We start from the raw sequence: 15,553 nt of genomic DNA on the forward strand, positions 1-15,553 counted from the left end.
TATCAACATGTATCAGGAGTAGGCGCAAAAAATGATCATCATTTTTAAACTTAGCTCTTTGACCTTTCATTGAAAAATGTCAAACAGAGGCTCTGGCTTAGGTGGCCCCTGTGACCCTTTGCGCCCTTGGACCTGTGCATGGTGGGCTGGTTCTATAATCCATGCATGTCCACCCCTCAGCCAGCTGAGATGGTTCAGTCCAATCATCAATTGCATTAGCTTTTGATAGAGGGTAAGGTAATATTTTATCAATGCAAGGCACTTTTTCCCATGCTTGTCATATCATGTTACCTCATAAAATAGATTTTCACATGAAATATTAAGACTGAACAGCAGCTTTTACGCGGTGTTACTGAATGGGTTAGTAATGAATACTCAGAGACAACCTGATGTACTCATTTTGTTTTTTATTTATTACCTAAAAAAAGAAAAATGTTCTATCACAAGTCACACTGAAATGTATTGCTTAAGAAAAAAAAATATATTCATATATTTTTTAATTTTTTCCCCTTTTTTTCATTTTTTTTCCTTTTTTTTCCTCTTTTTCAGAAACGTATTGTTGTTTCCATCATATTCCACCAAAAACAAAACAGTTTTTTTTTCGGACATCAGCTGCTGCCATGTCCCGACAACCTTCTCCCCCGCTTTTTAAAAAAATGCACAAAGAAATACATAATTCACAGTTACCATTTTGGTTTCATAAATTAATACAGTCACACATGTGCTACACCGGTCTAGAGCTAGAACATTGTAAATTGTATTCTTGAATCCTGTTATTTTCAATAGTTGGCTACAAGAAAGAACAGGCAACTTAAATGACGTGATCAGAATTCCACCAACGTACTGTTTTTTACCCTCTCTGTAATGCTTTTGTCATCTTTTTTGTTTCTTCTTTTTGAGTTTCACACAGAAGTGAGGCACACACAGAGTATAGTTCATACATATACAAAAAAAATTAAATTAAATTTGGGAGGGGCAGGGGATAAACTGTCCTTTAATTATGTCGTATCCAAGGAAACGGGAAGTGCATGTAGTCTGGAGTCCTCAGAGGACCTTTCTTATTCTGAAATAGGGCTGTTTCTTGCCAACTAAGTACTGTGGTGTAAACTTCCTTGGTTAACATAAGTTACACAGATTTGTAGCTTTTTGCAGCTTGTTGGTGGGAGGACTGACTTGTGAAGGATGTGAGGTTCGGACAGCGGAGACCAACAAGCATGGCAACACAATGAAGAAATGGGACAAAGACAGTATTTGAGGAACAACACCAGCTTTTTGAATAGTATTTGTTTCACTCAAACAAGCTTTACCCCTAAAATCTACGACCCTCATGGCTGCGAATACTACAGTCGTGTGTATCAACCAATGAAAACAAGCTTAAATCTGACACTGACACCGCAAGGGCAACATTTTTAAGGCACAGAAGCCTTGACGTAATAGAGACTCCACCAGCTAAAAGCACTAAACAACAGATGCCCAGTGTCCTCAGTGACAAATATGGCGCCTTGATGACAACAAGTCTGACAACGATACACACAGAAAGTTTAAAAAAACAAAACAAAAAAAAAAACGTTCCCGCCCCCATTGTCCCCAAGTGTCTCATTTTTTTAGTGAAAGGTAAGGCCACTTAAAAAAAAGATGAGGTTCACCAAAAAGGTAATCTCTCACTGCAATCTCTGGGAGTGCAATTGTGGTAGGGTGGTCGATCGATCAGACAGACAGACAGACAGATAAAGATATACACGCCAGACAGATGCTTCACTCGAGTTTGTTTGACGGACAGAACTGTAAATCCGCTGGCCTATTGGTTCCCTGCGAAATTACATCCACACGAGCCTCTGTTGACGTAGGCTGGGAGGAGGGGAGGTGGTTTAACAGTTCGTAGGCTGTCTGGGTCCTTGAGAGTCATGGGGGGTAAAACCAGCGTTCAGGGAGTAGAGAGAGAGAGAGAGAGAGTCAGTTGCTCTTTGCTCATCATCATCTTCATTGTCACACAACAGGAATGTTCAGTGCTGAGCAAGACGCGAGTCCACACTTAACTTCATCTGTTTTGGTTTTGCGTCGTAATACTTTAGCAGGACACTGTTGTTCTAACATTGAAAAATAAAAGTTACAAAAACCTAACCAACAAAAGCAGCATTGTTTATTTTCTTCACAAATTCATGCATGTTGTTAACCTTCATTCCCACAGCACCAGTTTCTTTTTTTTCTTCCATCAATAGAAAAAAGATCAGTGTAATTTCACACTTCTGCATGCAAAGAAAAGTCACTTTTTCCCTCCCGCTTTTTTTCATTTGAAGTCCCCATGTGTAGCAGCAAAACTGTGAAAGGCCTAACCTGATATGTCAATGGATGTACTGGTGGAGGCACTAGATAATGATGCTGGATACAGATCCCTCCTCTTTTCCCTCTTTGCCAATAAAAAAATAGTCATTATTATGTGGACTTGTGGTAAAAGTGGACATTGAATGGGCCTAGAACTGGGAACCAACTTAGAATTTGAAGTTCTATCCTGTTATGATATAAAGTAGTGACCCATGCGTTCACTGCAGCTGATCTTTGTGATTTTGAGAAACTACGGGGTCAATTGGGAGAAGACAACTCGGGACAAAAACATGGGATATTCTAAATCAATTTACACTAAAGTCAAACATACACACACCCTCATAAACCTTTGCCAATTGTCACATTTATGTACACAAACTAATACAAACCCTCAACAAGTCCATTCAGGTCTGTAAGACATGAGGCGGGCTGGGTGAAAATTGTCTTTCCGTGTCATTCGTTGTGGCTAGACGAGTAGAATTCATGAATGAGCTAATGAATGATTGAATGGATGTATTTGTTGGTAGTCAATAACTTGACTAAAGCCACAGAGGGCTGCCGTTTTTTGAAAACAGCAGATAGGAAGAGAAATAAAAATAGATTTTTTTTCCATATACATTTTAAAGATTTTAAAATCCTCTAAAGCACTTTCTGTTAATATTAATTCATTTTTGTTTATTCATTAATCATTCCTATCAATACCCTATGTCACTGAGGTTGATATCAATACTTCCATATTCATTTTTTATTCTATTTCAGGCCCCACCTCCTCCTTCTTGCACACTTTGACCAGCTGTTATAAATCAAGAAAATGTGCAAAATCAACAACTACTTTGAACTGTTATATGAAAACCTGAATGCTTTGTGAACAATGCTACATATTTTTTGTTTATAAAATATAATAATATGTTTCGAAATGGAAAAAAGAAAAAAAAAAGTTTAACCACCCCGCAACAGGTAAAAACTGGACTCTGGTTGGAGAGTTTTGAGATCGTTAAGAATGCCCGTTGGAATAATCCATAGTTCGGCAGTTCTGCCTTTCTTGTGATTAGGAAACACTAGTGCTCCTGTCCTGTAATAAGTCCAGTGTGGATCTCTTCATTGCTGTCCAGAGTGCGATTAAAAAAAAAAAACAAATCTTAGAAAAAAAAATCTGAAAATACCACCACCACCACCACCCACTGAATTCTGCTATGCTCAAGTTCAGGTATGGTCTCTGTGACCATGCTCTAAAATGTCTTGTACACTGTTAAGTCCAGCTGTAGCCTGTCCATATCCAAGCATGACATGAAGGTTCTGTTGCTATTGTTGCTGTTTTTCACAAGGTCAACTGTGAAGGACAGAATGGGATTAAAGTCCGCAGGGAGCCTTTTTTTTTCATGTGACAGACGCCAGTCACAAGGACAACTTTGATTTCCTCTTTGCACAGTTCTGTGTCACCTCCTGCCAATCCACTCCCTCAAAATATATCTTTATGTAAATCCCAAGCAATGCTTTGCACATCTTTGAATCTATCGCCCCCCTGCATGAGGGATCAGATGGTTCAGGCCATGACGAACTCAGACTTCAGATCAGCCTTGACGTCGGGTTTCCACACTGAATCGTCAAAGTCCAGGTCCAGGGAGCCCTCGCTGGACATACTGCTGTTGCTGTTGCTGCGTCCGGCCTTGCGGTTGGGCAGCCACTGGTAAGGACCACGCTGGTCCCTCCTGGCCTTCCTGCGCAGACGCTTCTGCTGCATCAACAGCTGCAGGCGCTCCACCTTACAGCGAGTTGCACGGTTCTCGGTCTGACGCAAACGGTCACCTGGACAAAGGACAAGGGAGGGGAGAGACGGTCAGTCAGGCATTTCTGTTTGCACGAGCACTAGCTTGCTTACAGTTAACAGAATTTACACTAACAGGTTTGAGAAGGATGTCAATGTGTGTGTGTGTTCAGCAGGCAGCAGATATAGCCCCACAGCCTTCATGATAATGCTAAGACATGCTAGGCTCTGAGACACACACACACACACGCAAGCTATGCACACAATGTGACACTGAAATCTGGTGTTTAACCTCCCCCACTGAGTATCATTAGCCCCCACAGTGCTATTTTATCCCCTTATCACTGAGTGGGGAGACCTTCTCCAACCTGAAATCTCCTTGAGAAGTGGTAGCAAGGCCAAAAACACACAAACACAGGCCAGAGACGACACTTTCTGATAACTGCCTACGGTATCTGCACATATAATTGCAGATGACATGCCTCGGTGACTGGGTGTGCTACTAAGTGCATTTCTAGCTGTTGATGTGCCTATAGGAGAATCCTGTCTCGAGGGAGAGGCCTTGCATCGCGCTGTGAATGCTTTCCTACAGTAACCGAGCCAAGCCTAATTCCATTTATACGTATATTCAGGAGCTTGGAAGGAAGGGAAAGCAACCGCAATCTATTAGCCAGCTCCATTAGTATCTGTCTGGGAATTAAATAATTAAATAATGGGCTAGAATGTCAATAAACCGAAAGCACAGCGGCCATCTCTGCCTCTGCTGCGCTTCAAAACACACACAAAACACACACACACACACACACACACACACACACGGACACTGAAATCCACATTCGAGTACATCATGTATTCACACAAAAACACATACACAATGTGTACACCCATGCACGTATGTACACGCACACAAGCACACAGTGGCGCACACGCTCACGTTCACAGGTGCGTGCATGCACACACACACAGCAACGGCAGCAACAACCGCAGTAGCTTTTAACGTGGATCGATGGCAAATTAAAAAGACCTATTGATTAAACCTTAGCTCTAGTGCAGCCATCCATCTCGGGGCCCAGGACAACGCTATTGGCTTTCAATAGAAAATGCAAGCGAATGGAAATTGTAAGCGGAGAGAGAGACAGGGAGAGATTGGGTTTTTTTCTTCTATTTTTTTTTTCTTTATTATGGCTGTAGCTTCCTACTCTCAGCTCATTGACCCAACACCCCCCCCCCCCCCACCTCTTCCACTCCCTCACACACACAGAACCCTCCTCCTCCTCTAGCTCTTGCCCCATGTCTCCCCAGAGACAGCTAGGTGGGGCAGTGTGAAAAAGGGGAAGCAAGAGGAAAAAGGGGGGCAGGAGGGGGGGGGGGGGGGGGTTGGTGGTGTGGCTTAAGGAATTCCTCCCCCAGGGCAGAGAGGGGGGTAGAGAAAAGGACAGAGGAAGAGGGTGGAGGGTAAAGGATCAGCCGTAGGTGGCAGTTTTCCGAATCGATCGTGCCCTCCTCTGCTCTTCACCCCCATCGGAATGAATTCCGGACTCTGTGTGGGCTTAATTTACCTCTTTCCCTCATTTGCTTATCGGATCGAGCAGCGCGGAGCCGCTTCTCTGGCTATAAATATTCACCACTGTTAGGCAGCGCATACTAAAGAACTAAACTGCCATCAAGCAGCCTTGCTTTTGCTTTTTAAAGCAGAGAGGGTGTGAATACTGGTACAGAGTTAGCAGAACAGAATACTTCTTCATGTTACACAGACTGGGGTTTTTCCATTTCCTGCCCCATTCTGATACAAACGTATGTGTGCCTCCAGAGGCTGTGTGTGAGGGCAGTATGTCATCTCTTAAGAACAAGGGGTATACCAGAGGGGGGTTCTTCTACATTAGAGCCATTGTTCCACTGCCTCAGCTCCATGTGACATCCATATACACTGCCATAAGGCTTTGTTCCCCCTCTAGTCCTTCCTCTCCCCCTCATTCCCCCCTGCTCTTTTTTAGCTAAAAGCAAAACTAAGCCCTGGCTACACATAGCTAAATACAAAATCTGTTTGGTCTGGTACACTTTGTCTTTGGAGTGTTCCAGTTTAAATTCTTTCTTTATTTCATCAGTGTAGTCACTTGGTCATGATCCTGTTTTCCAAGTAGGATACATTTACTAAGAGGACTCGGCAATATGGATGAACAAATGCGCACAGACACACACACACACATACACACAGAATAAAGGGCAGTTTGGTGGTGCTGTAGGAGGTCTTGGCCTTTGGCTTGGCAAGAGCTCTGGGAATGTGCTTGGAGCTACACCAAACTTGGTGTGTGTGTGTGTGCGTGTGTGCGTGTGTGCGTGTGTGCGTGTGTGTGTGTGTGTGTGTGTGTGTGTGTGTGTGTGTGTGTGTGTGTGTGTGTGTGTGTGTGTGTGTGTGTGTGTGGCCATTCATCAGCGTCACTACCGGAGCCCTGGGCGACTGGGCCGGACACAGCTGGCCGCAGGGATCTCCAGACTATGTTTATGACAGTAGGGCTATTATTAGGGCTGGCAAAGAAGGACAGACTATACACACAACACACACACATACACAGATACACACAGGCTGGCCTAGAACCTGCCTGCAGAGACCAGGGTTTGATACGAGCACAATAACCTTGGAGGACCCAGAGAGAGAGGTGGGTAAGAGACATAAGGAATGAATGAAAGAGAGAGCGAGAGAGAGAGAGAGAGAGAGAGAGAGAGAGAGAGTGAGAGAGAGAGAGAGAGAGAGAGAGAGAGAGAGAGAAACCATGCTTATATACAACCCTGCTTGACACAGAAAAGACAGATGATTAAGCAACAACGGATCTTTTCTTAGAAACGCGCAGTGGAAGATATCAAACAGAAGACAGGTCAAGGGCAGAGAGAGGAAGGAAACAGTCTCCTTTTCCTTCTCTCTTATTTAACCACTCCCCTGCCTGCCAGTCACACCAACACTCAATCCCGAGCAGCACATTTTTCCATCTCCAAACTCTCCTCTCTGAAGACTTTGACACAGGCCCTGTAAATACACCGTGCACTGCAGAGAAAGCCAGAGAAAAACAGACAGAGAGGGGGAGAGAGAGAAGGGGTGATCTATGAATAATCGATGCGTCAGTCAGTTTTCCTTGCCTTTGAGCCCAGCCCAGCAACACAGCAAGGACTGAGATAGGGAGTGCATGGGGAGGAAGGGTGGGAGGAGTGGGTGGATGGAGGAGTGGCAGAGGAATGGAGGTAGAGAAAAAGGGAGGAGGGCTGCAGTGTGCAGGACGCAGGGGGAGATTAAAGGAGCTTCTCCTTTTATTGATTGTATAAAGATTGGCCTTCATTTGCAGTTGTCTTAGTGCTGTTGTTTGTTTGTTTGCCTTGATAAGTCTTGTGATCTTGCAGAGAGAACATTGTGTTTGCTCAGCATCCAGGGAACCAGGGGAAAGAGGGAGGGGTGGACAGAGAGAGAGAAAGAGAGAGAGAAGAAGAGGAGGAAAGAAAATCACATTGCAGCAAAGTCAGCCTTGGTTTCCTTGAACATTGTAGTCTGTTTTTTTTTAAGCCTCTGTCTCCAATTCTAGGTCTAAATAACAAGGGCAAAATTATTATGTGACAATAACTACCGTAGGATTCAAAATCAGGTGATGAAATATTAATCTGTGGCCATAACAGTGAGTCAGGGCTTTCAAATGTATTAGTAAATAAATAAATCTAAATGTCTTGGTATAGTTTTTAAAATATTACTGGAAAGATTATGAATGATAATGCCTCATTATGTTCTCTTCCAACTGTCAACATGAACAAGTTCAAAATTTCCCCATAATATTATGACATTTTATAAATTTGCCAAAAAGTCATCACTGAGCATGAATCATATGACAGTTATGTCTTTCATTGGCGGGTTGGAGGTTAAAATGGATCAATCAAAATGGACCAAATGCTCCATATCCATCTGACCCTGACGTTTGGCTCTCCACTCAAAAAAAAAAACAAAACAACTTATCAGACACAAACTGAAGCAACCAATCAGAGCTAATATGAGCATTTGACAGCCAGTGAAAGGGCATTCACAGCCCTGCAGGGACACAAGCTCTTCAATGACTTTTAGACTTCATTTGCATTCTCTCTCTCTCTCTCTCTCTCTCTCTCTCTCTCTCTCTCTCTCTCAATCTCCCTCTCACTCTCCTCGTCGACAATGAAAGGGCACCTGATGTGCTTGGCTGGCTTTAGCTCTGCGCTGTGCTGCGTTGCCGGGGCATTTGTTGAGTTACCGGTGCTCGTGTGTCACACCGAACTTCCGTGTAAGACCAGAGACGACTAAGGCCTACCTGTGGATAATATGCGGCGCCTCGGCCAAGCAGGTCAGGGCTTAAATACAGGACTGAGGTTAAATGTATAGGATCTTTTCCTGTGTCTCTCTCCCTGCGCCCCCACCCTCGCCCTCCCTCCTCCTTTGGCTTGCCCAGTCCCAGCCATCACGAAGCTAACATGACCTGACAAATCGAAAAGGGGACAAGAGGGGGTGAAGGGATGCGGAAGGGACACAAGGGAAGAAGGGGGTGCTGGAGAAGCTTTCAGAGCTAACTTTGCCCCTGTTTTGCCCCTCTCTGTGAGCCTGTGTTGAACTAAGGCAGCTGCAGGGGGAGTAGGACTAAAAGGCAGCCCTATAATCCCATAGCCCTCCCCTTATGTGCCCCACAATGGCTCAGCCTGGTGCCCTGTATGTAGCCCCTGTCCCTGGCCCCTGCACAATGGGTTTGGCTGGGCAGGGGGCTAGAGGGCTGGAGGGGGGTGCTGGGGAGGTCCATCCTACTCAGTAAAGGAATTTAGCTAACAATCAGCCTGCCAGGCCTTCCTAAAGCCCTCCTGTTCAAATCCAACACTAGTCCTGGGCTGACAAATCCCCACACTCAGCAATACCATACAGCAAAGCCATGAAACCAAGCTAGTCACCCAAGCCTTTAACCAGGCGTTTAAGGCCAAATGTGTGTGAGTGCGTGCATGTGTGTATGTTCAAGCTTTTTATTTACGCTTGTCTTCTCCCCCTCGCACATGAACTTGCAGTGGAAAGGGTAAAGGCTCTCAGGAGACAGCCAAGCTATGTGACATTTTCAAGAGGCTGTCTCAACCTGAGTTTGACTGCACATGCACACACACACACACACACACACACACACACACACACACACACACACACACACACACACACACACACATCAGGCAGATGGGAAGCTCAGGTTATTCCTGTAGCTGAATGAAGGCAGGTTTCTGTGAAGCGGAGTTAAGCCGCGGTGTTAAGTCCAGTAAGTCTTCCATCAGGTGTCGGCTGATAAGACAGCCTGAGAGCGCTTAGTCATCGGCTTCCTCAGGACACCATGTGGAACAGGATACAAATAGGCACGCAGCCTCGGTCTACACAAACACACCAGCACATTCATTGTCTCAGTGAGCTAAACTGTGCTTGGTTGGGCAGGTTACCCATTCACATCACTTTCTGGAAGTGTATATCAAGAGCAGGAAGTTGGACGGGGGCAGTAAAGTCGGAAAAGGGCATTAGACAGGCTATTCTTTCACCCATTATTATTATTTTTTTCTACTTCGGCCTTGGTTAATCAGTGGGCAGTTAGGAGACTGATAGACAGGATATAAACACCCATGTGATGAATGAGGGCTTAGTATTGTGGTTTTAACACCCTCCCTCCTGTGGGTCCTCCCCCTCCTCCACTTACTGCCCTCTAATAAAGCATATTCTTTTCAGAGCTGCATTTTGGAATAAAGCTATCTATTTAAAGGCCAAATGAACACAGACAATGTATTGATGCACAACACAGACATGGAAAGTTGGGGAGGGGGGGGGGGGGGGGGGGTAGGCGGAAAACAGAGAGATGTATTTTACAGACGAGGCTGTTTTTGGACAGCAAATGGGGGAAACAGCGGTGTGGGCAGTTGAGTGCAGACAAAGAGAAATGACAAGCATGGGAGTAGAGGAGAAGAACAGGGGGGAAATATGTAGCTGGGGGAAGTGAAGGAAAGGTCTTCCCTGAGTTAGGAAAATAAGCCAATGTTATTCCAACTGTTCACTGAACACTTGTAGGGGCACCCAAGGTGATGCGGAGGAATACTGGGCGTTCCTGGTCAATCTGTGTTCAGTTGCTAAAGCATAAAAGATGCCATTCTGCTCACAGCAGAAGGTCATAAAGCAGAGGACAAAGCCATGTACGACAATAGAAATGTATGCGCTTGCTTTTTCAAACAAAAGAAAACATTAAACATTACTCACTTTATTCCAGGACCCTCCCTGCCAAACTATTCAACAAAACTTACCAGCAGCTCACCAAAGACTGACTCGATTTCTTCAACAGAAGTAAAGGAGACAGCGGAGGACAATGCTGTTTCTCTCAGCACAGCCAGTCTAACCTTACAGCTCTGACTGAATGTTATCAGTTCTGGACATCTGTCTGACACTCAACATCCTGTGTCTCTGCAAGGAAAAGAAGGTTTTAAAACACCCAAACCCAACCCCTAAATGGTATCTTGTGAACTCCACCACCTGCCCTGGCCAAGCCCTTGGGCATTGGTATGTCGAGGTTTGTCCAGCCCCAACGAACCCCAGCCCATACATGCCCCAGCCGCAGCCCTTCTTTAAGAGGAAGGTTAAACCACCCAAAGCCTAATCTAATCTAAACATAGCCACGCCCAGGCTTGGAGGGGTAAACCTATCTCCTTGCCACACAAAAACAAAGCCAACTCCGCTCCCAAGACAAGTGAAGCCTGACTGAACAGGTCTGAAGAAGCTTGTATTGCATTAGTAAGGAGACCCCCCCACCCCCCCATCCTCCTCCTCACATCTCTTCCTCTTCTCCTCTCCCTCAAAACCCAGGAGAGATATATGTATGACTGTTTTTGTTCTTTAATCTGACTTTTCTATTCTTGCTTTGTCAGAATTTTAAAGATGAAAATAAGTGTTTCAGCAAGACAATGATGCAAAATCATCCCAACAGAACTGATAGCTAACCACGATGTGCTATGAGAATAGAAACAAAAAGACAAAGATGACAATGAATTCTTTAGTAGGTTGCAATGGAAGAGCAGAGCTTGGTAAAATGACAGGCTTTAGACAGCCGTCATCACACACACACACACACACAGACAAATACACACATACACACATCCTGCTCCAAAGCAACTGCAGGAACATCTGCTTCACAGGGCCTTGAAGGGATGCACAATTCCTTAATGTGTGTATGTGAGTGTGTCTGTGTTCATGACATGCTTGCATGCGCAGAGGGAGTGAGGAGTAGAGTCACTCACCAGGGGGTTTGCACATGCGGATCTGGCTCTGGCACTGCACCAGCGGATGAAGAGTCGGCGGAGGGCTGCTAGGGTTGCTGGCAGGCACAGAGGTAGCTTTGGCAGAGAGGCCCGTCATGCCAGCGACTGGGGGCGAAGGAGGTGGGGATGGGGATGGGGAAGTGGGCGAACCACACTGGGTCTGGTAGCGAAGCTGGGTGAGGGAGGGAGGCATGCCCTGGTAGTGGCGTGTGGCGCTCAGGAGGTCGTTGAGGATCTGCAGGATGGTACCAATATCTCGTCTGGGACGCCCATTGCTATCCTGACAGTTAGGGTGCAAAGTGCCTGAGAGGGGGAGCAAGAGAGATGAAGTACGTATTACAATACACGTCTTTTTAGTTTTTAATAAAAAGCAGAAAAACTCCAAAGCTTTTACAGTTATTCATAGACTCACAGGCCCAGGATAGACTCTGAGGCCAGCCTGGGTTTAATTTTTCCGGGTATTTTTTGTGAAGAATTTCTCATAAAAGGGGCTTCCAGGTGGATCTCACTATGCGAATGGTTATTGCTTAGAGCGGCAATAAATCTTAACTGAAGCTCAGTGTCCCCTCACCTGAAAAGGTCCCTGAGAAGACTCCGGGAGCATGGTTCACGAAGCTCTCAATGATGGCGCCAGGTTTACGGGAACGTGTCGAGGGACTGGTGCCGCTGTTAGGGTTGTTGGTGCTGCAGTTAGCCTGGAGGAACAAAATTTGGCACATGGTGAGGCCTGGAGGCAAGGAGGGCTGTTTTAAGAGAACACAACATCTGTACGTGGAAAGATTTTGACATCTCATAGTATGTATAGATATACATCAAATGACATTTAATGCACAGCGTGTTCGTGCTGTGACGTGTTGAAATGAGTTTTGTAAGTGACCTTTACTTCGGAGTGTTGTAACTACTATTTAAACTATGTAAGTAACCTATGCAGCAAAGGTTGATGTTATAAGAAACCACAGGAAGCAGGAAACCTGATCTTTCTACTAAGTGAGGGCCCAAAACACCCAGGATATCTCGTTACCTCAAACTTGAGAACAGACCAAACTTGGCAACCCTGCTGCTTCACCTTAGCTTAACTTGGATCACTCAACTAACATCAACTAACATCTGAAAGCGAAATCGAAACCCATGCAAAGGTCTCTGTGTTTGTGTTTTTGTCTGTGTTTGTGTGCATCACGCATGTGAAAGCCTGATGAGGAATAGCCATTTCCGTTTTCTCACTACTAAACTGGCCCGTCTCTCTGTTTTTCTTGTTGTGAACTATCCCTCCCACATAGTCCACTGACATCTGGTTCTTATTCTCTTTCCATAGGCTGGAGCTCGGGGAAGTAGACAAAGTATAAACAGCAAACTTGGTTGGTGGAGACGAGTAAGTGTATTTGTGCATGTGTGTGCAGCTGTTCTTAGAGTTATCCAAAGTTAAATAAATGGTTGTAAAGGTTAATGATAAATGACTGAAAACAGAGAGGTTAATGATCAGTCTTCACGTGAAAAACCATCTCCGTTTCATTAAATCTGCCTCTCCTTTGACTCTTTTTCTCATGCTCTTTATTCCCCCCTTAACCCCATACATCTCCCTGCGCAGGATGAGGTCATATGAATGTCGTGTCTTTCTGGCTGACTGTGTGTGTTGGCCTGTTTGTATGTATTTGGGAAGCATCACTGTACTCCAGTGATGACTAATTGCATGCACACACACACACAAATCTTCTCCAGACCTGACTAAACTGCGGTTTCACCCTCTTGCTGCTGGGATATCCCACTAATCTAATCAATTTAATGGAGGGTGATTTAGTTGTGTGCATGGCACTCGTGTCAAACAGTCACAACACATCTCGTCCATTTCTCATTCATGAGAGGGCTACTGTGACATCAGTTACTTATGTAAAAGTTAGCTAGGACTGACGACAAAGGTCTAACAGTGGAGCAAAAAAACATAAATAATATGAATTACTAATAATATTTTTGAGGCCTACCTCAGGGCAGAGGACCGGGGCTACAGGGCTGGCCTGGCCGATGTCGTGGCTGGGTTGGCCTGAGGAAGGCTGGTGGTAGTGGTGATGGTGATGATGATGATGAGCTGGAGAGCGGAAAAGACCTCCAGGGATGTGGGACGGGCGAGGGGAGTGAGGTGGAGGAGGAGGAGTTGGGGGGCTACAATGAGAGGAGGAGGGCGACGGGTGGTACATGGGAGGGAGCGGCTGGTGGTGCGAGAGGGGGAAGGAAGGGGAACCCGGAGAAGAGGGGGAGGAAGGGACTTGGCGAGGCTGGGACAAGTGGGGGCTGGGGTGACTGTGTGGGTGATGGGGGTGGTGGTGGGAGTGCGGGTGAGGGTGGGGAACGCGAGGCTGCCCTGTGGGCTGTCCCATTGCGGTCTCTGCGTTGCCCCGGGTGATGAGGTGTCTGTGCTGGAGCTGGGGACCACCGGACTGCTGCGCTGCCAACTGGAGCTGGACAAACATCATGTGGTCACCTACACGCAGTGCCAGGGTGAGGGGGGAGCGGCCGGACAGGAAGTCACTGACCTGCAGGCAGAACAAAGAAAACAAGGTTGAGTTACTCGCAAAATGGTATTTGTAAACACAGTCTTTATCAAGATTATATACTGACAGCTAAACCCTTTCAAACAGAGAAAGACCACCCCATGCATATTGGGTCTCCTCATCCGTCTTCACCATGGACGGCAGTTGAAAAACAAACAACAGTGCTTTGAGTTCCCCTCTCTCATACAGACACAGACACGCCACATTAGCCCATCATGCAATCAATCGCTATTCTGTAACACTGGCCTATTTACATCTGCTGGGGAGCGGTGGATGTGGAGACCTATTGGAAAACACACACACACAAATAGGGCCCACTCTCGCTTGCTTCCCACTGCCCCTTAGTCTGTTCTTAGTCAGCAGTGTCATTTAGCGCAGAGACAAAGGCCACCCTTCTGTCTGGCCTGGGGCCTGAAAAATCAGTCCCACGTCCAGGAAATACACCCCGCCTGCCTCTCAAACATAGAATGGCCGATTGTCCGCGGGTCCGCAGCGGATCTGGAAGGGCTGCCCATTTTTGGAGCTCTGGCAATGGCTGACAGGAGCCAAGTGTGGAGGCCTCCACTGACCCCACCCCTGGCCCGGATGGACACACACACAAATACACACAGGATAGCGAAGTTGTCACGACTTGGCTGGGGGATTCACACTAAACAACAAAAGTTCTCTTGTCCCCCCTCCTGCAAGCCTGTGGCTCTCTTGCTGTGTATTGCCACTCACTGCTTAAGCCTGTGCATGTGTGTAGGGTTGTGTGTGTGTGTGTATGTTTTCTCGGGAGAGTCATTCGAGGGTCAGAAAGCTTCTTTGGGGCATGAAGACTCAGCAGTAATGACGTCTCAGGTTCTCCCCAAATAGAAGCAAACAGAAACAAACAGCACTGGCAAATACAAAGTGACGCCTCTGTCCAAAAAGGTTTCAACAACCCCTACTGCCTGTGTGCTTTCAGTCCCCAGAGAGGCAAAGAAGGAGGGAGCAGGGGGAGGGAGGGGGAAACAGGAAGACAGAAGGAACACCAAAAAGCTACTCGAGGGGAAGAGAGGATGGGAGATGGAGAGAAAGACTAATGACAAAGCAGAGAAGACAAGTAATAGAGACATACATACAAAGACAGCAAAAGAGAGCAGAGGCCTCACTCCCTGCAGACCCTGCAGCCTTTGGAGTGTGCTTCTGAGACGCTGGCCTGCAGTTAACCCTGTGAATCACCAGGCTCTGCCCTCCATCACTTCTCTCCCTTTTCTTCTGCTTATTTATTTCTTTATCGACCGCTGCCTCTCTGTTGCCAGGGTGACCTTTGCACATTGGTATTGACATGGTGTGGAAAAGAGGATGGAGGGAGGAGAGAGGCAGGTGAAAGGACGAGGGGGCTGGGATGATCTGATGACTGCATTTCAACATGTAAATAAATAATCAACAGCCAAGGCAGCAAAAAAATCAGCATACAGGCGGCTGCAGGATAAACAGAAACTAAGCCTTTTCAGAGTGTAAACTCAGTCACTAATGGCTTGTTGATACAGTCCACACCCGCCATGATTACCCTGTTGTGGTAAGACAATAAACTCAGCAGGCCCAAGGCAGGGTGTGAAGCGAGGTGGGGAACAGGGAC

General features: G+C 46.1%; 1 protein-coding gene across 2 annotated transcripts in view; it reads right to left on the reverse strand.

Annotated features, from left to right (window-relative positions):
- Positions 1-395: 395 nt before the first annotated feature.
- midn (midnolin) overlaps positions 396-15,553 on the reverse strand; it is a 28,619-nt gene continuing 13,461 nt past the window's right edge. For both annotated transcript variants that reach the window (XM_041040066.1, XM_041040067.1), the window contains exons 5-8: positions 13,384-13,932; positions 11,979-12,102; positions 11,387-11,710; positions 396-4,128 (exon numbers count right to left, since the gene is read on the reverse strand). In XM_041040066.1, the coding sequence (XP_040896000.1) occupies positions 3,866-4,128; positions 11,387-11,710; positions 11,979-12,102; positions 13,384-13,932 (1,260 nt within the window). In that variant the 3' untranslated portion in view covers positions 396-3,865. The remainder of the gene's footprint in view (positions 4,129-11,386; positions 11,711-11,978; positions 12,103-13,383; positions 13,933-15,553) is intronic.

The sequence above is a fragment of the Toxotes jaculatrix genome, chromosome 6, assembly GCF_017976425.1.
Source record: "Toxotes jaculatrix isolate fToxJac2 chromosome 6, fToxJac2.pri, whole genome shotgun sequence".
Taxonomy (NCBI): domain Eukaryota; kingdom Metazoa; phylum Chordata; class Actinopteri; family Toxotidae; genus Toxotes; species Toxotes jaculatrix.